The 22812-nt window shown below is 45.9% G+C and overlaps 1 protein-coding gene across 1 annotated transcript in view; it reads right to left on the bottom strand.

Moving 5' to 3' along the window:
- KSR2 (kinase suppressor of ras 2) overlaps positions 1-22812 on the bottom strand; it is a 412338-nt gene that overhangs the window by 45290 nt on the left and 344236 nt on the right. Inside the window, exons 11-14 of the mRNA XM_007455851.1 lie at positions 17770-17811; positions 17047-17119; positions 13972-14020; positions 11781-12148 (exon numbers count right to left, since the gene is read on the bottom strand). Of these exons, the coding sequence (XP_007455913.1) occupies positions 11781-12148; positions 13972-14020; positions 17047-17119; positions 17770-17811 (532 nt within the window). The remainder of the gene's footprint in view (positions 1-11780; positions 12149-13971; positions 14021-17046; positions 17120-17769; positions 17812-22812) is intronic.

Raw genomic sequence — 22812 nt, 5'->3', positions numbered from 1 at the left:
TTTTACATGGAAAGAGAATAACACAGCGTGTGTTTGTACGAATGAGAGAAGGGGTGTGGGAGAGAGGACAAGAATGGGAGAGAGAAAGGAGAGAGCTGGGGTGTCATTTAGGGTGTATACGGAAGAGGTGTGTGTGTTGGCCCCATGGGAACTTACAGGGCATTTCAGAAGTACATAAACAGAAAATCAAAGCTCCAAAAAAATGAAACTCAGTTTAATAAGAAAGTGGTTCTCAAACTGTGGTGTACCCAATCCTCTGGAACTTAATAAAGAAGTCAGAGGCCTTGGCTCGTTGGAGTGAGACGGGGCATGGCCTTGTATTGTTACCAAGTCCACCAGCTGATGTGGATATGATCAAAGGTGGCAAACTCCCCCGACCGGTTATTGTTTATGAGCTGAGCCCATCCCCCTCAACCCGGTGGCAAAGAAGGAACATGCTAGACTAATATTCAGATGTACATTTGCTCAACTCCAAGTTCTGCCAATTATTTGTTCTATGACCTGGGCAAGGGCTCCCTTGACCTCGCCAACCTCAGACCTCAGTCTTTCCACCTGTAAAATGGGCACAGTGATAACCAGGAGACCATCACTATGCCTTGCTGAAGGCTGGTGGAATCTGTTGCTTTTGGGGGTTTTATTTTGGGGGTTCTGCATTTATTAACATTAAATAAATGCCCCTCAATCAGTGAAATGGTTTCAACAATGAAGATCAGTTGTGCCTCCTTCAGCTGCAAGTAAAGGAAGCAGGTGACAGAACCACAGTCTCTGCCTGGCCCACAGCTCTCCATGTCCCCCTGTCCTGAGGGAGGGCTGATGCAGAAACTAAGGAGGACAACGAGACATTGTGATAAACCTTTCTGGGCAGAATGAGGCCGTTTCTCCCTCCCTCGGCTTTCCCTTCGCTGGTGCAGACCCTCGTCCGCTGTTAAAACGGCAACCACGACAGGGCGGTCTTCATATTCCCTACGCTGGTGCAGACCCTCGTCCGCTGTTAAAACGGCAACCACGACAGGGCGGTCTTCATAACACAGCCTTTCCTGGGCTGGCCAAGGGCAGTGGGATGGGCTGGAGGAGAGGGTGCTGGCGGCAGCTGAAGCCATCAGCTCTCTGATCATGCTGGGAAGTTAGGGTAGATAAACTGACATTTCCTTGAACTGTTGTTGCCTCTGCAGCTGCCAAAATACTTCCCTTGGGCTGTCACCCTTCATTTTGGAAGTTTCCCAGTTTTTGCCCCTCAAAGACACCAGATTTTGTCCCTGCCTGCTGCGCGGAGCACAAAATCCAAACCAAGCTTTTAGGTCCTACGACAGAGGGTCTCAGAGAGTCTCCTGACTGCCGATAGAGTCACCTGGGGAGGTTTTGTACTGAGGTCCCAGCCCCATCCAGGCTAATTAAATTAGAGACCCCAGGGCAATGGTTGTCAGCTGGGGCGACTTTGCCCCAGAGGACATTGGCAATGTTTGAAGACATCTGGGTTATCACAACTAGGGACTTGGTACTACTGGCATTTAGTGGGAAGGAGGCAGGGATGCTGCTAAACATCCTAGAACGCACAGGACAGCCCCCAGAAATGAATCATCCAGCCCCAAATGTCACAGTGTCGAGGCTGAGAGATTGGGGTAAGTGTCGGTATTGTTTTAAAAGCCCCCCGCTCCCCAACCAGGCTGGAGAGCCCCCTCCCCTCTGCAGTCTGGCTCTTGCCAGCTTCTTTGCCCTCATCTTCTACCCTCTTGCCCTCAGCCACCATGCTTTGCCACCACAGTCTTCCTTCTGGTCCTCAAACACACCCTGCTTATTCCTACCCCAGGACCTTTGCATTTGCTGTTTCCTCTGCAGGGTATGCCCTGCCCCTGAGTCTGCACAGCTGGCTCCTAGCATCCAGGTCCCTGACCAAATACCACTTCTTCAGAGAGGCTTCCTGGACGCCCCCCACACACCCCCGCAAAATAACCCCGACACCCAAGTCCCTCTGTAGCACATTTCTCCAGTTTGTTTCCCTCAACAGACTGGAACCTACTTGAATTATCTCATTACCACTTTAGTACTAGTCTGTCTCTCCTACTAAAAATGACAGCACTCTGTGAACCGGGTCCACGTCTGTCTTGCTCACCATCGTCCCCTAACATTCAGCAAAATGCCTGGTGCTTAATCATTGTTTACTAAACATCTGTTGGATGGATGGATGGATGGATGGATGGATGGATGGATGGACAAGCATTGGAGAAGAATGGGGTTTTCAAGCTGTCAGAGGATGAGGTGTATTGACGATGGAGACCTGTGCTCCTGTCCTGGCTCACTTTTCCTCTCCTGGCCTCTGTTTCCACATCTGTAACACAGCTGGGATGGGTTCAGTGGGATCAGTATCCCCCAGTGAAGCCCTCTCGGAGATGTCAATTTCAGGGATTTGCTTTCTCTTTGTCTCCATGGCCCCAAGCTAAGGTAGGTTGACCCCTACCACTGTCACCAGATAAATAACGAATTACCTCCCACCGAGATCCCAATACTACGAAATTCTGTCTGGTCTATCTTCCTTGGAAAATTTCCCCGCTTCCACTTCCCTTGGCACTGGCTGGACACATCTGACACCAACGCGGGGCACATAACGGTACTTCCTGGCGACACTCTCTGAGGCAGGGTCCCCAAATATTAGCCAAATTAGAATGGGCTGGGGCGCTTGGTTGAAAAGGCTTCACCCACAAATAGGCTGGATGCACCAGACTGAGGGTAATGTGGCAGACTGAAAAATGGCTGCCAACGATATCCAGCTACTAATCGCTAGAAACTGTGACAGTTACTTTATATGGCAAAAGGGACTTGGCAGGTGTGATTAAATCAAGCATCTTGAAATGGGAGATTATCTTGGAATATCTGGGTGGATCGTACACATAACCACAAGAGTCCTTGTAAGAGGGAGATGTGACCCGTGACGCCGGAAGACGCCATGCTGCTGGCTTTGAAGGTGGAGGAAGGGGCCACAAGCCAAGTAATGCAAGGAAGGCAGCTCCAAAGGCTGGGAAAGGCAAGGACACAGATTCTCCTCTGCAGCCTCCAGAAAAGAAAGCAGGCTTGCCTTGATATTAGCCTAGCGAGACCCACTCCAGGCTTCTGACCTGGAGACCTGTAAGAGAATGAATGTGTGGCGTTTTAAGCCATCAAGTTTGTGGCAATTTGTCATGACAGCCCTAGGAAACTAACAGAGGTAGCACCCAGGAGCCTGCATTTTAGCGACCTACCTCCCTTTGTTGGCTCTGATGCAGCAAGTCCTGGTGGACCATATTTTGGCAAGTGCAGCTCCAGAGCAGTTGCAGTCTGCTTCTGAAACAGCCCAGTCTCAGAGAACCAAAGAAGGACCCTGCAACAAACATCTGCTTTTACCTGCTCATTTTACAGATGGGGAAACTGTGGTCTAAGATACGCTGCACTGGCGTCACCACGCAGCCCCGCCTCCCATAGGGACGCGGCCTGAGGAGCAGGGGCGGGAGCTCCGAGACTAGGGCGGCGCGAAAGCTCGAGAGAGGCTATGCTCATCTGTGTTAGTCACTGCTGTGTTTCCCGAACGTGCCTGTAAAACATACTGAAGAAGGGTGCTGAAATTTGCCGTGTGGAAAGACCTAACAAATGAAGAGGAAATAGGCAGTCTACCTGAAAAAGAGTTCAGAATAATGATAGTAAAGATGATCCAAAATCTTGGAAATAGAATGGACAAAATGCAAGAAGCAGTTAACAAGGACCTAGAAGAAATAAAGATGAAACAGACAATGATGAACAACACAATAAATGAAATGAAAAATACTCTAGATGGGATCAATAGCAGAATAAATGAGGCAGAAGAACGGATAAGTGACCTGGAAGATAAAATAGTGGAAATAACTACTGCAGAGCAGAATAAAGAAAAAAGAATGAAAAGAACTGAGGACAGTCTCAGAGACCTCTGGGACAACATTAAACGCACCAACATTCGAATTATAGGGGTTCCAGAAGAAGAAGAGAAAAAGAAAGGGACTGAGAAAATATTTGAAGAGATTATAGTTGAAAACTTCCCTAATATGGGAAAGGAAATCGTTAATCAAGTCCAGGAAGCACAGAGAGTCCCATACAGGATAAATTCAAGGAGAAATACGCCAAGACACATATTAATCAAACTGTCAAAAACTAAATACAAAGAAAGCATATTAAAAGCAGCAAGGGAAAAACAACAAATAACACACAAGGGAATCCCCATAAGGTTAACAGCTGATCTCTCAGCAGAAACTCTACAAGCCAGAAGGGAGTGGCAGGACATACTGAAAGTGATGAAGGAGAAAAACCTGCAACCAAGATTACTCTACCCAGCAAGGATCTCATTCAGATTTGATGGAGAAATTAAAACCTTTACAGACAAGCAAAAGCTGAGAGAGTTCAGCACCACCAAACCAGCTTTACAACAAATGCTAAAGGAACTTCTCTAGACAAAAACACAAGAGAAGGAAAAGTCCTATAATAACGAACCCAAAACAATTTAGAAAATGGGAATAGGAACATACATATCGATAATTACCTTAAATGTAAATGGACTAAATGCTCCCACCAAAAGACACAGATTGGCTGAATGGATACAAAAACAAGACCCATATATATGCTGTCTACAAGAGACCCACTTCAGACCTAGAGACACATACAGACTGAAAGTAAGGGGATGGAAAAAGATATTCCATGCAAATGGAAACCAAAAGAAAGCTGGAGTAGCAATTCTCATATCGGACAAAATAGACTTTAAAATAAAGACTATTAGAAGAGACAAAGAAGGACACTACATAATGATCAAGGGATCGATCCAAGAAGAAGATGTAGCAATTGTAAATATTTATGCACCCAACATAGGAGCACCTCAATACATAAGGCAAAAACTAGCAGCCATAAAAGGGGAAATCGACAGTAACACATTCATAGTAGGGGACTTCAACACCCCACTTTCACCAATGGACAGATCATCCAAAATGAAAATAAATAAGGAAACACAAGCTTTAAATGATACATTAAACAAGATGGACTTAATTGATATTTATAGGACACTCCATCCAAAAACAACAGAATACACATTTTTCTCAAGTGCTCATGGAACATTCTCCAGGATAGATCATATCTTGGGTCACAAATCAAGCCTTGGTAAATTTAAGAAAATTGAAATTGTATCAAGTATCTTTTCCGACCACAACGCCATGAGATTAGATATCAATTATAGGAAAAGAGCTGTAAAAAATACAAACACATGGAGGCTAAACAATACACTACTTAATAACGAAGTGATCACTGAAGAAATCAAAGAGGAAATTAAAAAATACCTAGAAACAAATGACAATGGAGATACAACGACCCAAAACCTATGGGATGCAGCAACAAAAGCAGTTCTAAGAGGGAAGTTTATAGCAATATAATCCTACCTTAAGAAACAGGAAACATTTCAAATAAACAACCTAACCTTGCACCTAAAGCAGTTAGAGAGAGAACAAAGACCCGCCAAATTTAGCAGAAGGAAAGAAATCATAAAGATCAGAGCAGAAATAAATGAAAAAGAAATGAAGGAAACAATAGCAAAGATCAATAAAACTAAAAGCGGGTTCTTTGAGAAAATAAACAAAATTGATAAACCATTAGCCAGACTCATCAAGAAAAAAAGGGAGAAGACTCAAATCAATAGAATCAGAAATGAAAAAGGAGAAGTAACAAGGGACACTGCAGAAATACAAAGGATCATGAGAGATTACTACAAGCAACTGTATGCCACTAAAATGGACAACCTGGAAGAAATGCACAAATTCTTAGAAATGCACAAGCTTCCCAGACTGAACGAGTAAGAAATAGAAAATATGAACAGACCAATCACAAGCACTGAAATTGAAACTGTGATTAAAAATCTTCCAACAAACAAAAGCCCAGGACCAGATGGCTTCACAGGCGAATTCTATCAAACATTTAGAGAAGAGCTAACACCTATCCTTCTCAAACTCTTCCAAAATATAGCAGAGGGAGGAACACTCCCAAACTCATTCTACGAGGCCACCATCACCTTGATACCAAAACCAGACAAGGATGTCACAAAGAAAGAAAACTACAGGCCAATATCACTGATGAACATAGATGCAAAAATCCTCAACAAAATACTAGCAAACAGAATCCAACAGCACATTAAAAGGATCATACACCATGATCAAGTGGGGTTTATTCCAGGAATGCAAGGATTCTTCAATATACGCAAATGAATCAACGTGATACACCATATTAACAAATTGAAGGAGAAAAACCATATGATCATCTCAATAGATGCAGAGAAAGCTTTTGACAAAATTCAACACCCATTTATGATAAAAACCCTCCAGAAAGTAGGCATAGAGGGAACTTCCCTCAACATAATAAAGGCCATATAGGACAAACCCACAGCCAACATCGTCCTCAATGGTGAAAAACTGAAACCATTTCCACTAAGATCAGGAACAAGACAAGTTCTCAGCACTATTATTCAACATAGTTTTGCAAGTTCTAGCTACAGCAATCAGAGAAGAAAAAGAAATAAAAGGAATCCAAATCGGAAAAAAAGAAGTAAAGCTGTCACTGTTTGCAGATGACGTGATACTATACATAGAGAATCCTAAAGATGCTACCAGAAAACTACTAGAGCTAATCAATGAATTTGGTAAAGTAGCAGGATACAAAATTAATGCACAGAAATCTCTGGCATTCCTATATACTAATGATGAAAAATCTGAAAGTGAAATCAAGAAAACACTCCCATTTACCATTGCAACAAAAAGAATAAAATATCTAGGAATAAACCTACCTAAGGAGACAAAAGACCTGTATGCAGAAAATTATAAGACACTGATGAAAGAAATTAAAGATGATACAAACAGATGGAGAGATATACCATGTTCTTGGATTGGAAGAATCAACATTGTGAAAATGACTCTACTACCCAAAGCAATCTACAGATTCAAGGCAATCCCTATCAAACTACCACTGGCATTTTTCACAGAACTAGAACAAGAACTTTCACGATTTGTATGGAAACACAAAAGACCCTGAATAGCCAAAGCAATCTTGAGAACGCAAAACAGAGCTGGAGGAATCAGGCTCCCTGACTTCAGACTATACTACAAAGCTACAGTAATCAAGACAGTATGGTACTGGCACAAAAACAGAAATATAGATCAATGGAACAGGATAGAAAGCCCAGAGGTAAACCCACGCACATATGGTCACCTTATCTTTGACAAAGGAGGCCAGAACATACAGTGGAGAAAAGACAGCCTGTTCAATAAGTGGTGCTGGGAAAACTGGACAGGTACATGTAAAAGTATGAAATTAGAACACTCCCTAACACCATACACAAAAATAAGCTCAAAATGGATTAAAGACCTAAATGTAAGGCCAGAAACTATCAAACTCTTAGAGGAAAACATAGGCAGAACACTCTATGACATAAATCACAGCAAGATCCTTCTTGACCCATCTCCTAGAGTAATGGAGATAAAAACAAAAATAAACAAATGGGACCTAATGAAACTTCAAAGCTTTTGCACAGCAAAGGAAACCATAAACAAGACCAAAAGACAGCCCTCAGAATGGGAGAAAATATTTGCAAATGAATCAACTGACAAAGGATTAATCTCTAAAATTTACAGGCAGCTCATGCAGCTCAATAACAAAAAAATAAACAACCCAATCCAAAAATGGGCAGAAGACCTAAATAGACATTTCTCCAAAGAAGATATACAGACTGCCAACAAACACATGAAAGAATGCTCAACATCATTAATCATTAGAGAAATGCAAATCAAAACTACAATGAGATATCATCTCACACCAGTCAGAATGGCCATCATCAAAAAATCTAGAAACAATAAATGCTGGAGAGGGTGTGGAGAAAAGGGAACACTCTTGCACTGCTGGTGGGAATGTGAATTGGTACAGCCACTATGGAGAACAGTATGGAGGTTCCTTAAAAAACTACAAATAGAACTACCATATGACCCAGCAATCCCACTACTGGGCATATACCCTGAGAAAACCATAATTCAAAAAGAGTCATGTACCAAAATGTTCATTGCAGCTCTATTTACAATAGCCAGGACATGGAAGCAACCTAAGTGTCCATCAACAGATGAATAGATAAAGAAGATGTGGCACATATATACAATGGAATATTACTCAGCCATAAAAAGAAACGAAATTGAGTTATTTGTAGTGAGGTGGATGGACCTGGAGTCTGTCATACAGAGTGAAGTAAGTCAGAAGGAGAAAAACAAATACCGTATGCTAACACATATATATGGAATCTAAGAAAAAAAAATGTCATGAAGAGCCTAGGGGTAGGACGGGAATAAAGACACAGACCTACTACAGCATGGACTTGAGGATATGGGGAGGGGGAAGGGTAAGCTGTGACGAAGTGAGAGAGTGGCATGGACATATATACACTTCCAAACGTACAGTTGATAGCTAGTGGGAAGCAGCCGCATGGCACAGGGAGATCAGCTAGGTGGTTTGTGACCACCTAAAGGGGTGGGATAGGGAGGGTGGGAGGGAGGGAGAAGCAAGAGGGAGGAGATATAGGAACATATGTATATGTATAACCGATTCACTTTGTTGTAAAGCAGAAACTAACACACCATTGTAAAGCAATTATACTCCAATAAAGATGTTAAAAAGAAAAAAAAAGAAATGCTGCAGCAAGGTAGAAGGATAAGAGATGCTTTCATTCAACTCTATCTTTATTGGCTTTCAAATTCCATCTGGAGTTTTAAAAAATGAGCAATTGTGCCAACTGTCGATAGCTTTGCAATCATCTCATAATGACCCGATCGTGAAACGATTTAGCAATACTGCTGCTAATTGCATTTGTGGATCTAGCAATTGGGTAACTAGCTGGTTATTACTCATTCCCCAAGAGCCATACACATCGCATTACAAGGAAGCTAATCTTAGAAATACTTGTTAACTTCAATGATAATTACTAGGTAATTGGCTAGAACATGCCATTGTGAATTTATCCGGAATATGCCAGGTAATTATCTGGTCTTATGTTCCCTGTAAAATAAATCCAGGGTCCAGAAACTGTTCCAGTTGGTTGGCTATCATCCAACCATCAACCTCTGCCAACCAACTGCATGAATGCGAGTGATTAATCAAATTACTCAAATATTTGGTTTCAAACTGAATGTTCAGATAAGAAACCTGGGTGGCCAACAAGTGGACGTTGCTGAACGGGAGAGAGAAGGGCACTCAGCCGCTCTCTAAGATAAATATATAACGACACAATAATATGCAATAAATGCCACTTCTTTGGGGCTCATCTGGCTTCTTCAAACAAAATACCAAAACACTTCAGAGACCAATTATATGTCCCAAAGCTGCAGAGTCTTTATCATGGTGCCAGGAAAAGGCTGCGCTATTTGTGAAATCTGCGGGCAGTTATGGTGCTTGGGGAGGGGGACTCAGAATTTTGTATGTAATAGAAAAGGGGCTGCCAACGCAGCTGGCTTGCAGGGGGAGCAACACATTTTCATAATGACCACTCTTTTTTCAAGGATGGCTGCTGACTGAATCCATCCATTTCCAATTAGCCAGCCCTTGGGAAAGAGGGGAGGGAGGCTTGGGTAACTGGGTTCCACTGATACCCCTGAAAAAGTCAGAGTCCGGGAGGTCCTTAGAGGGTCTAGGCAAAGGAGAAGAGATGATGGATTTCCAATTTCTAATTTGGGGATTTGAAAAAGAGGGGTTAGCAGGTCAGAAGGTGAGGGGCTGACCAGAGAGAAAGTTGGGTTAACAGACTGGTGGGAACAGTGGGCAGAAGGCCAGTGGTGGGGGAAAGACCACCTTCCAACCAGACTTGTGCACCTCAAGTAAAGGACTGTTGACAGCCTGCTAATATAGAAGATACATACTAGAAATGGGAAAGAAAAGGTAGCTAAGGGTCTTACATGCAGTGGTAGGTGGTAAGAATGGCTGCAGACTGTCTCTCTCCCTGCATCCACGTTCTTGCAACATGGCATTGCAAATCCTCCCATCCAAAGGCAGACTCTGTTCTCCATGCCTGGGATGGAGGATGGCCACGTGACTTGCTTTGGCCAATGGACATCAGCCAACGCAACGCAGACAGAGATGTGAAAGGCACTTGTCCAACAGGGCTTGACCTCTTGTTGTCTTGCTGCATTTGGAACCCTGAGACCACCCATGGGAATGAGCCCAGGCTGGCCTGTTGCGGGGATGAGAGGCTGTGTGGAGAAAAGCCAAGGCACCCCAGCTGACAGTGTGCCAACCAGCAGACACATGAGTGAGTGCGTCTGAGACTGGCCAGCCCTCAGTCTGACCAGCCAGCGGACCACAGACACATCTAAGAGCCCAGCTACTGAGCCTGGCTCAGCCCAGAACTGTTTGCAGACTAGAAAGAAACTGTGACTTAGGGGTATTTGTTACTCAGCAAAAGCTTACTGATACACTCACCTAATCAGGACAGCTCAGCCCCTGAATATGATCTGGGCTGATTATTTGAGAGCCACTTCTGGTCCTGTGTAGAGTTGAGAACTGTCAATTTCTACCCTGGTTTAAGGAGGGTTGAAGGGCCATCCTTAGATCTCTAGTCCTTTGCAAGCACTTACCATTTGACACGTGGGTTCCAGTCAGCCCACCAACTGCATAATCAATGGTGACAGACAATAACACACCCTCTACCGATCACCCAGGTCTTACAAATGGACTCAAAAAGGCTTTGTATGGATCACAAGGGAACAGATCAAAGATATAGCAGCTCTTCCCTGAGCCCACAGCTCCCACTATGGCACCTGCCAAAATGTGAGGCTTGTGTATTTGGGATCTTATTGCTTGGGTTGAGAATAAGAATGAGAAGGCTCCTAATGGACACTTGGCATCACAGGACACACCAAGAACACTGCTGCTGTGGCCAGTCCTAATGCAACAGAGGAGCAAAGGCCAGAGTTTAAAAACACACCAAAGGATTGTTCCACAACTGTTCAACTGAAACCAAAGCTATTTTTTTTTCAATGCCTACAGGTTAGAGAGAGCAAGTCCGAGAAAGTTCCTATCATGTGACATTTTCTTAATGTCAGTTCTCTGTTAACTACCCCTTTTGTGCAGCTATAGACCATGGATCCTGGATATTTAAAACAACCACGGTAGAGCTCTACAAAAGTGCTCTGCTATTTTAATGAAAGCCAGAGCAAGTCATCAGAATGTCAGTCCAGGGGTCAACAAACTAGGGTCTGCAGGCCAAACCCAGCCCATCACCTGGTTGTGTTAATAATGTTTTATTGGCACACAGCCACATACATCCATTTACATCTTGTCTGAGGCTGCTTTCACACTACAGTAGCAGAGTTGAGCAGTCACTAGAGAAACTATATGGCCCGCAAAGCCAAAAATACTGTTGGGCCCTTTAGAGAGAGTTTGCTGACCCCTGATTTAGCCTAATCCGTTCAATTTACATTTGGAGAAAGTGAGTCTCAGAGATGCTGTTTCACAAATATGGAGCACAGGCGGGTTTAGAATCAGCCTTTCTGACTTCCCATGTGGTGCCCGCTCCAGGGCACCACTCTGCCAAAGAGTTCTAGCATTAATCGTATTTTCTGGACTCTCAAGTCTTCAAACCATATAAGTTGTGATTTGGTAAAGCCAGAGACTCTCTATTTACCAAAATGTTGAATTCACCAGAACCTGCATTTCTCAACGCTGCCGGAAGCAGGGCTTTGGGAATGAGTGTACGGGTGGGGAGCCCGGGTGGGACTGACCTGGTGATGATGGCCAGGCGGGGCGGGCTCATGCAGGCGCCCATGAAGAGCACCACGTTCTCGTGCCGCGTCTGCCTGTAGGCCATCACCTCCCGCTTGAAGGCCTTGAGCTGGTCTTCATTATCCCTCTCAGTGTCGATCAGCCGGATGGCCACCTCCCCGTGCCAGCGGCCATGGTACACCTGCCCGAAGCGGCCCTTCCCGATGAGCTCGCCGATCTCCAGCTGTTCAAAGGGGATGTCCCACTCCTGAAGGAAGATGCTGGTCTGGCTGGCCTTGCGCGGGAAGCTCCGGGCCGAGAGCAGGGACAGGTTCATCTCCTCAAAGTCATCCTCCGACTCCTCGGCCTCGTCGTGACCCTCCTCGTTCTGCGGCCAGAGGGGGAGAGGGGTCAGTTCCCGCCACTGCCCCCACTGCCCGCCAGGTCCCACTGTGCCCCACTGTGTTTTCGGCTGGTGCACGCGTGTCTCTCTATTTACCCAGGTACCTCCTGCCTATCACCGTACTGCAATGAAGGAGCTGAAAGGGAGATCCTGGCAATCCATCCCTCTTGTGCTACAGGGAAACTGAGGCTCAGAGAGGGGAAATGCCAGGAGGACCACGTATTCCGGTTTCCCATGACTTTGCCCATTTGGGCACTGAAAGTCTCACACTTGGAAAACTGGCAAACGGGGATGGTTGGTCCCTGTGGGAAGTGCCTAGCTCTGGTCAGGCAGCCAGGCTGAGCTAGGATTGAGATTCAGGCCTCTCAGATCCTAATATCTGATGCCCTCCTACTTGACCATGATGTTTTGACTTGCCTGATTATTTATGTGGGAGTAAGAAAAATGACAGGCTGAAATATGGGTACACCATACACCTACATATAACATGTGACAACCCTCGACACGGAGGGCCTTTGCTTCCCCAGGGAATTTGGAATTGAGGAGGCAGAAACTGAGAGATGTCAGAGCTGCTCAGCACAGGCCAGAGGCCGGGGGTTCCTGTGCAGCTGAGATACAAGAGGGAGAGGTTGACAGAATGAGCCTAACACTCAGACCAAATGAGCTGGAATCTGGCTGCTGTGTGACCTTGGGCAAGTCACTTCACTTCTCTGGGCCTTCTTTTCCTCATCATAAAGTGGGGCTAATGATATCTGCCCCTAGGGGTGGTGTGAGGTTTTCAATAAGGCGAAGATCTGTTGAGTTCTTTGCACAGACCTGACCACCTGTAGGAAACATCCACTGGGATGGCTTATAAAATGCAGGTTCCTAGGCCCCACCCAGATTTTCTGAACCAGAATGTCATAAGGCCCGGGCCAGGACTCTTCATTTTTACCCTGCAACCCTACATGACTCAGGCACACTTAGACATGACCACTGCAACAGTTAGACACTCAAGGCCCAGGGACCTACCTTCGCAGCCTGGTGTCTGGGGGCACCTGGGGCTGCAGGGTCCTGCCCCTTGGGTTCTTTGGCTGGAATGGGGGAGCAGCAGGTGCCTGAGCCGGGGGGATTTTCAGGGGCTTGGAGTCTGACAAGATAGCCGGAGATGGTGGGCCCTTGGCTGGGTACAGGTCTCTCTGACCCCAAACCTGAGCAAGCTGTCCCCAATGGCACACTCAGGAGAAATGACACAGGAAATACACCTTCTTTCATGGTCATTTTCCAACTCCCACAATGGCTCCAGAAAAGGACATGATTTTCTCTGGAAACCCTGACTCCACTCCCTTCAGTTCAGGACAGACCAGCAGAGCCGAGGAGTCAGGGCTCTGGTTCTCACGCTGAAGACTTCATTTATTCCCCCAGGGGCTCTGGCAGGTGGGAAGAAGCCCCGCAACATTCTCAACACCCCGCCAAGCCAGTGTCCCTGAGGCTCCCGTCTCCTCCTACCACATGTTCTTTAGAAAGCAGCGGGGCACATCCCCCTTGGTACTCACCCAGCCCTGAGCTGAATTTTCAACTAAGAATAAATCACTTGCTAACTTCTGCACAACTAGCTTTTCCGTGATGCACACCATATAACGGCCCATTAGGCTCAGTGCCGGGAGGGGCCACCCGCTCGTTAGTCGTCCCGGAGTTAGAACAGCCATCAAACAGGGCCACTGCACCCCCAGCCCGCCCCAAGCCCTCTGCGTCATCAAAGACATCAATCGGCTTTGCCAAGTGGGTAGCCCCCGGAAAAAGTTGCTTCATTGCTCTCCGGTTCTCACCTCTGAGGTTGGCTCCACTTCAATTTGAAGTAATGGATTTCCTTCCAAGCTTTAGAGAAAGAAAAATAAATGTGACCCTCAGGTGAAAAGATGGGTCCATGCATTGACCTGATCCATGTAAGAAACGTCTTAAAATGAGAAGTCCTCACCACCAAGCCTTTTTCTCCAATTTCACTTCAATGCTTGTGTCTAGAATAATCCAAAACCTTGCCACCAAGGATTGGTGTGCAAGGACATTGTCTTAAATAGATTTACTGGCCTGCTCAGGGCTCATTTTTCTTTGTTGGTTTCCACTAATCTAGCAGTTTCCTTATAAACTGGCCTAAATGCCATGGATGGCAGGATCCTTAGAGCTCTAGGTGTTTCCTAGGAAAGAATGAATCAGATCTCTACAGTTCTGAATCTTTTGGAAGGATCCTAGAGTTCATTTGTTTTTTTTGCTCATTTATTCATTCATTCATTTGGTTAGAATTATGTGCCAGGAACAGTGCCAGACCTTTAGAGGGATACAGAGTTGAAACTGACACGGCTTCCTGACTTTAAGGAATATTTATACTACTACTGTTGTGCAGAAAGGCTACAGGTGACAAGCGTTGAAAGTTAGGTATGTACGGAATAAATGGAGGGTGTGGACATTCCCAGGAGAGAGGATTACTCCTCTCCTTATATCTCTGGATATATTTGAAGGTTAGCAGTGTTTTGAGTTGCACCTTGCCAATCACGTTCAGAAGACACGTGCAGGGTGAGAATGGGGAGGAGGAAGCCAGACCATACTGGCGTGGAAGACACAGGCGTGTGTGTGTGTGTGTGTGTGTGTGTGTGTGTGTGACTCATGCATATTCATGAGCTTGTGAGCTGCAGTTGTGTTCTGAGTATGGGAACAAGCTGGATATGGGTGCTGGGGGCACAATGTGAGTGTCAAGTGTCCACCGAGGACTGCGTGGGTATTATGGAATGTGCTCTGTGCAGGGGTTGTTCTGTGTGTGTGTGAGTTGGGTATACATACTGGGGATGCTGGGGGAGGGGGCGTGCCATTCTTGACAGTGTAACTGGTGATGTATTGGGGATGTGTGGGCGTGTTGGAGCACATGGTATGTGATGGAGATGTGGGGCACCATATGTGTTAAAGGATTTTGGGGGAGTGGGTTTTTAGAGCAGAGGATGTGTTTATGGAGTGAGCTGGAACTGGTGGGAGGAAGGGATCACAATGGCCACCACACCCTCTTCCTACTTCCACAATGGAAGCTTAGCAGGTTCCCCTGACCCACCTCCTCATTTGAGGGGGACCTCCCTTATCTTGACCCTCAGACCTCACCCAGAAAGCTGCTGACCCTGCAGAGAGAGTCAGTCCACTTGCTAGAGGAGGAGTGGTGAGGGGGAGTCTGGAAGACTGTAAGAACTCAAAGAAGGAGAAAGAAGTAACGTTTGCCATCCTATCAGCCAATAATTTACAGTACAGCTTGGGAAGGCAGAAACCACATCACAACAGCTGACATGCTGGAAACCTGACGCGCTGGGGGAGATTTGGGTGGAACAATGCAGCTGGGGTCCTTGCTCATGCCCAACAAAATGGACTGCTTGCCTCTGCTTGCATCAAGGCGTGATTATAGCAGCCGGGGCTATTTAATGATTTCCCTTCTGCAAAGAGTCAGTTCCCATCACTCCACGCACATTTAAGCAGATCGCAGGCACTTATTGACTCCGTTTTTCACTGGCACTCCCTGACTCTCAGTTAATAACCTGGAGTTCATCTTGCACAAATTGTGGAATTGGTTTATGTGCAGCAGAGAAATGATCTGGAGCTAGATGTCAGCACAATATCCCTAGGCAAGTTGCTCCTCCTTTGATTTCAGAAATGTACCATTTGGGTCTTTAACAAAGGCTATAACATGGGTCAGAAAGGATGGAGCAGCTAGGGTAGCCAGAAGGAAAACCAAGTAGGCAAAAATGTGAGTTGGGAAAGAAGTCAAATCAAAATTAGCCCCCTAGCATGCCCCAGACTTGGGTCACAACCAAAGAAGTTAAGGAAGGTGATTTCACTTTGGCTGCACAAGCAAAGAGGGTCTGTATCTTAAGGATGCTAAAGACACCACACACAAAGATGTTTGTTGCAGAGTTGTTTACAACAGTGAGATATAGGAAGATGTAAGATCCAGCGGTAGGGAAATGGTTAAGGAAATTATTCCGCATCGATATGATATTTTACATTCATTAAAATCAATGTGTATGAAGAGCCCAGAATAATATGAAAAAATGTGATGTTACAGCATTAAGGGATAAACAGAGCAGGATGGAAACTGCATACAGTGTGGATCACAAGTATGTAAAATATGAATAGAGCACACTTCTAAGAGTGGTGCAATTATAAGTGATTATTTTTCCTTTCTTTTTTTTTATAGAATAGTCCAAATTTCTCAAAATTAGCTTATTTTATTTTTATAATGTTATAAACCAGGGATCAGCAAACTTGTCCTACAAAGGGCCAGGTAGTAGATATTTTACACTTTGCAGGCCATACGGTCTCTGTTGCAACTACTCATCTCTGCTGTTGTAGTCTGGAAGCCTCTGTAGACAGCACATTGTGAACAAATGGGCATGGCTATGTTCCAATAAAACTTTAATTATAAAAATATGCTGAAAGTTGGATTTGTCCCATAGGCTATAAGTTGCTGATCCCTGGTATAAACCTAAATTATCCTTTTTAAAAGGGGGATAATGATGTAGAATAATTGCCTTTTCATTAAGCTCCAGCTATTGCCGGGGGGAAGTGGTCTTTCTGATCATAGGAGGGTCTGGGGGTCTGAAGGAAATGGTCTGGCCCCTGGAAATCACACTTGATCGGCAGGGCCAGGGACACAAGGCAGAAGTGACTCAAGGGGAAGGGTACTGTCCCTCTCTTGGCCTGGGCTGTCACGCTCTCTCTCTCTTAGCTTGAGTTATTCCCTTGTCTCTGTGGCCCTCTCATACTTCTCGCCCGCCTCCCACCTCATCATTTCCAGGAGAAGGAAGAAAGAAGACATGACCCTGAGCAAACTGAAGGGCCAGGGCAGGGGCAAAGGTCTCTGTTCCACTTACATTGGATTCGAGGTCACTGGATGCAGGATGACCTGGGGTGCCCGGGTCGGCGTCTCTGGCACCGGCACCACATCTGAGAGTCAAAGATTAGACAGTAAGAAACCAAACTCGGGGTCCACAACCACCCCCAAAAGCCTGATTCCCAGGAGATGCCGGCAGCTGAGAACTTCTCACCAGACCATGAGTCCCTGGGGCTGCACAATCCCCTCTCTCCCTTCCCTGGCCACTTGAATTTACCTGCCTAGGTGCACGAGTGGTCTAGATGACATCCTGAACAAAGTTCCCCACTGTCACCTGGGGGCTGTCGGAGGCCCTAAGCCTCTGGCCTGAAGCACCCACTGGAACCTCCTCACTCCTGAGTCCCCTTTGGGATGATGAGGCCACTTGGTTTCACGTCTCCCAGTGCCTGATTCAAGCCCCTTTGACCATCTCTCCCCTGCCACGTGGTTCTAGACCCCTCCTCACCCTTGCCCATCCTTGCACTGCAGACCACCCACTCAGGCCTTCCTACTGTGCTCTGGGACCTCGTCGGTGCCATTGTGCCCTTGGACCCCGCACCTTTCCTCCTCCACCTCCATAGCCAGTCGCCAGCCTCTGGTCTGGGGATTCCACCCCATCCTCTTGGGGCTCATTCACCCCAGCAACCTTCGCCTCCATCCCCTCCAGCAGCTGCCACGCCTCAGAGAGCTTGCTCGGGAGGAACTGAGCTCACATGAAACTCACCTGGGAAAATGAACTGCTGCCTGTATTTGTAGTAGTGGGACGCTTGTGAAAGAAAGAAAACATCACAGTGAGCGCTGCCCTGGGTGGGCCCTTCAGGTAACAAATGGGGCTCCTGAGGCCACCTGTGGTTCTCTGCCCGCCCCTGAGGTTTCCAGACTTCTGCAGACACCCCGAATTCCAAGGGACTGAGAACATGTGTAAAGAAGCCAGAAACATCCAAGCCAACCCTCCCACTGACACTCCCTGAAAACAGAGCACCCCAACTCAGACAGCCATCCTGAGCATCTTTGTTAAATGCGTAAATGCATAAGGACACACATATACAGAGAGAAAAGTCTCTAAAGCCACAAAATCTAACACAGTAATCTTCTTCCTTCTGGCAGAGCGATGACAGTGGCTTAAAAAAAATCTTTTATGACCACAATAAGGTATCACCTCACAACTGTTAGGATGTCTATTATCAAAAAGACAAGAAATAACAAGTGCTGGTAAAGATGTAAAGGAAAGGAAACCCTTGTGCATTGTTGATGGGAATGTAAATTGGTAGAGCCACTATAGAAAACAGTATGGGGGTTCCTAAAAAAATTAAAATTAGAACTACCATATGATCCAGCGATTCCACTTCTGGGTATATATCCGAAGGCAAAGAAATCACTATCCCAAAGACATGGACACAACCTAAGTCCCCATCAACAGACAAATGGATAAAGAACACACACACACACACACACACACACACACATACACACAATTGAAAACTATTCAGCCATAATAAAGAATGAAATCTTGTCATTTGTGACAACATGGATGGACCTAGAGGGTATTATGCTAAGTGAAATAAGTCAGACAGAGAAAGACAAACAGTATGATCTCACTTACATGCAGAATCTATAAAAAAACAAACTCATGGAAACAGAGATCAGATCTGTGATTGCCAGAAGTGGGGAATGGGGATAGGAGAATTGGGTGAAGGTGGTCAAAAGGTACAAACGTCTAGTTATAAGACAAATAAGTCCAGGGGATGTGATGTACAGCATGGCGACTGTAATTAACAATACTTTATCGTCTATTTGAAAGAAGCTAAGACAGTAGATCTTAAAAGTTCTCATCACAAGGAAAAACAATTGATAACTATGTGAGGTGATGGATGTTATTTTGCAACAGATACATATATCAAATCATTATATCCTTAAACTTATACAATGTTATATGTCAACTGTATCTCAATAAAACTGGAAAAAGTCCTTTATGTGTTTCTTGTGTTTTTCCAATTTGCTGCATTGAGCATTGTATTAGTTTTCTTATTGCTGCTGTAATAACTTACCATAAACTGGATGGCTTAAAACAGTACAACTTTATCCTCTTCGAGTTCTGGAGGTCAGAAGTCTAAAAACAGTTGTAAGGGGCTAAATGAAGGTGTTGGCAGGACTGATTCTTTCTGGAGGCTCCAAAGGAGAATCCACTCCTTGCCTTTTCCAGCTGTAGTGCCCGTCTGGATTTCTTGGATCACAGCCCCATCACCCCAATCTCTGCTTCTGTCCCGACATCGCCTTCTACCGTCTTTGACCTTCTCATCTCGCTCTCATAAGGATCCTCATGATTGCATTTCGAGTCCACCCAGATAATCCAGGGTAATCTTTCCACCTCAAGATCCTTAATTTAGTAACAGCTGCAAAGGTCTTTTTGCCATATAAAGTAACATATTCACAGAACCCAGGATTAGAGTGTGGTCCTCTTTGGGGGACCATTATTCTGCCTACCACAGGCATGAATTAATTTCCATATTTAGGGAGAAAAATCATATAAAAGAAACTTCCTCAAATTCACTGCTCGTTCTCTTACAATTCATTTTACTTCCAGTCTGTTCACTGGAGGCCAGTTGTTCTGGACATCCTCAAGGTTTCCAATGTTACCACTATTCCAGTAGGGTGGAGGGCCTGGACCATGGAGTACAAGGGGTGTCAGGGGTGGGGGACAGGTCACAGAGTTTTATAACCTCAAGTAAAGGCAGTGAGCAGGGGTGGGATCAGATATGAGTCTGAGTTGGTGAATATACTTCCAGAAACAGTTTTATTCATTCAGCGACAAGCTGGCTCACCAAGAATTAGCACAGTGGTTCCAAGCCTGGAGTCTGGAAGCTGTAGGGCTGAATTCTTGTTCTTCCTTGATTGCTTATAAAAGCTTCAGCAACTCTCTCCAAGTCTCAGTCTCCAGATGTGTAAAATGGGGATAATAAAAAATCTCTCCTTCATAGGGCTGAGCTCATCATGACATGAGATAAGAGGGCATAGAACGTGCAGAATCAGGATCAGCTGCGATGCATAAGCCCATCTCTTTCTAAGCTCTCTTAACTAACAGACAACAATGCTTTATAATTCATAGACAGTCAGATGGTTTCAAAGAGCTAAGCCATTAGCTGCCCCTGAGGGTGCAGTTGATTTATAAATTCCCCCTGGGATGGACAGCAAGTCCTGGCATCTCAGGATCACAAGCACCTGGTTTGGTGCCTTGCACCCAGTGGGTAAGCTGCTCACGTTTGTTGAATTACTCAACTCTCTTTTAGCACATCAATTCCCAAATATCTCAGCTAGTTGGAATTGAAATGGATGCTTTTTTTTTTTTTCCGGTATGCGGGCCTCTCACTGCTGTGGCCTCTCCCGTTGCGGGGCACAGGCTCCAGACGCGCAGGCTCAGCGGCCATGGCTCACGGGCCCAGCCGCTCTGCGGCATGTGGGATCTTCCCGGACCGGGGCACGAACCCATGTCCCCTGCATCGGCAGGCGGACTCTCAACCACTGCGCCACCAGGGAAGCCCATGGATGCATTTTTGATTCCGGAAAATGAAGTGCCTGGGCTGGGAAGCAACTCATTCAAGGTTACAGAACAAAGCTTTAAAAGAAATCCAACCTCCGTGATGTCAGGGACCTTTCTTCCATTAGATAACTTAGGTTTTTTCATTGCAGGCAGACATGTTGTTAGTCAACAAGGGGCTAAAATTAAAAGAAGAAAAACTACCTGGGATTGTCAAGAGACTTACGTGATCTCTTCCCTCCCCAACTGGGACTGAGGATTCAGTGTCTGCAGAAAAGGCACCACTCTGAGACGGGACAGGTGTCAGGCAATGCGACACCTGGCAAATGCCTCCACGCTCAGAGCTAACCTCCACCTGGACCCCTTCAAGTGCCTGATAACAGCTCGGTCCTGATGGCCGAAAGGGAGAGAGTCTTGGCCAGAGGAGGAGGGAAAGGGCGCTGTGAGTCCTGCCTGTTCTTGCTGATAACAGACACCAGCGAGAAGCAGGTCTGAGGGGCAGCAGATGAACCCGAGTGGCTCCTGGCTCTCTGGCATCAAAGAGGACCCAGGAACTGGGAGGCTGCAGATGACCAGAGGTCAGAGAGACAAGCAGGCCACTTTGAAGGCTCTTCCACTCTGAAGCCCCCATTCCCTCCCTATGGGCTCCTCAGAGAGCAGCCTGAGTGGTCATCTGAAAGGAAGGATCTAGAAGGAAAGAAGAAAGAGCAAAATATCCCCTGCCTAAACCTTGCAACTGCCTCTCATTGTGTCTAAATAAAATCTAAATTCCTGCCAAGCCCTACAAGGCCCTGCCAGGCCTCAGCCCTGCAGCTCTGAGCCTTGCTTGGTGCCTTGTTTATGGCACTCCAGCCACTGGGACATTTTTTTCCAGCTCTTTTCCGTGGCAGGGGCTTTGCATGTGTTCCCCTCTCTTTGCCTGGACAACTCCCCACCAGCCCTCTCTGGCCAGTCCTCAGGGCTCAGCTGCCTCTGACCTCTCAACCTAAACTTGCTCCCTTCTTAAATTTGCTCATAGCACTCCCTTCTCTCCCTTCACAGCGCTTATCACAACTTATAATCCTATTTCCATGTGTATGTTTGCTCAGCTAACACCTGTCTCTCCCACTAAGCTATAAACTCCATGAGAACGGAGACTGTGACAGGCAGAATGATGCCCTCTCCCCCACCCCCATCCCCCATCAAGATGGCCATACCCTGGCCACTGGAACCCATGAATATGTTACTTTACGTGGCAAAAGGGACTTTGCAGAGGTGAAGAAGTGAAGGGTCTTGAGATGAGGAGATTATCCTGGACTCTCTGGGTGAACCCTAAACATAACCACAAGGGTCCTTACGAGAGGGAGGCAGGAGGATCCAAGTCAGAGAGAATCACAGGAGATGTGATAACAGAGGCAGAGTCTGGAGTGATGCGAGGCCATGAGCAAAGGAATGCAGGCAGCCTCTAGAAGCTGGGAAAAGGCAAGGAAATGGATTCCTTCCTAGAACCTCCAAAAGAAACCAGCTCCGTAAACTCCTTGATTTTGAGCCCAGTGAAACTGATTTTGGACTTCTGACCTCCATAACCATAAGATAATAAATTTCTGCTGCTTTAAGCCTCTAAGCTCGTGGTGATTTGCTACAGCAGCAACGGCACACTTTTACAGGGCATTTCTGGTTTGTGCCTTGCCCCATAAGTGGTGCCTTGTACAGTACCTGGTGTGTAGTAGATGCTTAATAAATACGCATTAAGGATATCGGAATGGATGAATGCAGTCTGAGGGCCAGAAGACAGTTTAAAGGAAAAAAAAAAACAACCTGAAGCTCTGGGCAGTGCATGAGCCTCAAGTCACTCGTTCACTCATTCAGCAAACATCTAATCAACGCCTTGAGCAGTGGGCACTATGATGGGCTTTGGGCGCAGAGGGGTGGATGAACCAGACTAGTTTCCTAGTCTCATGGAGCTGATGTTCTGAGGCAGGAGACAGACACGAAACGTGGCACTAGGTTACGCCCAAGAAAGAAGGCATTTGAACACTCCAGCCTCTAAAACCCACACAATAGTCCCTTACAAAGCTCCTTCATGTACCTTCCCACATCAAATGTCACACAAGCCTGCAAGTTAGACCCACTTTACAGATGAGAAACTGAGATCTAAACAGCACCAGTGCCATACTCAAGGCCACAGAGGTGGGAAGGGGCAAATCTGGGATCCAAATATAGCCCTCTTTTTTTTTTTTTTTTTTTTTTTTT

The sequence above is a fragment of the Lipotes vexillifer genome, unplaced genomic scaffold (assembly GCF_000442215.2).
Source record: "Lipotes vexillifer unplaced genomic scaffold, Lipotes_vexillifer_v1.1 scaffold970, whole genome shotgun sequence".
In the NCBI taxonomy this organism is placed as follows: domain Eukaryota; kingdom Metazoa; phylum Chordata; class Mammalia; order Artiodactyla; family Lipotidae; genus Lipotes; species Lipotes vexillifer.
The sequence above is the reverse complement of the archived record's forward strand: the minus strand, read 5'-3'. Positions and strand labels throughout refer to the sequence as shown.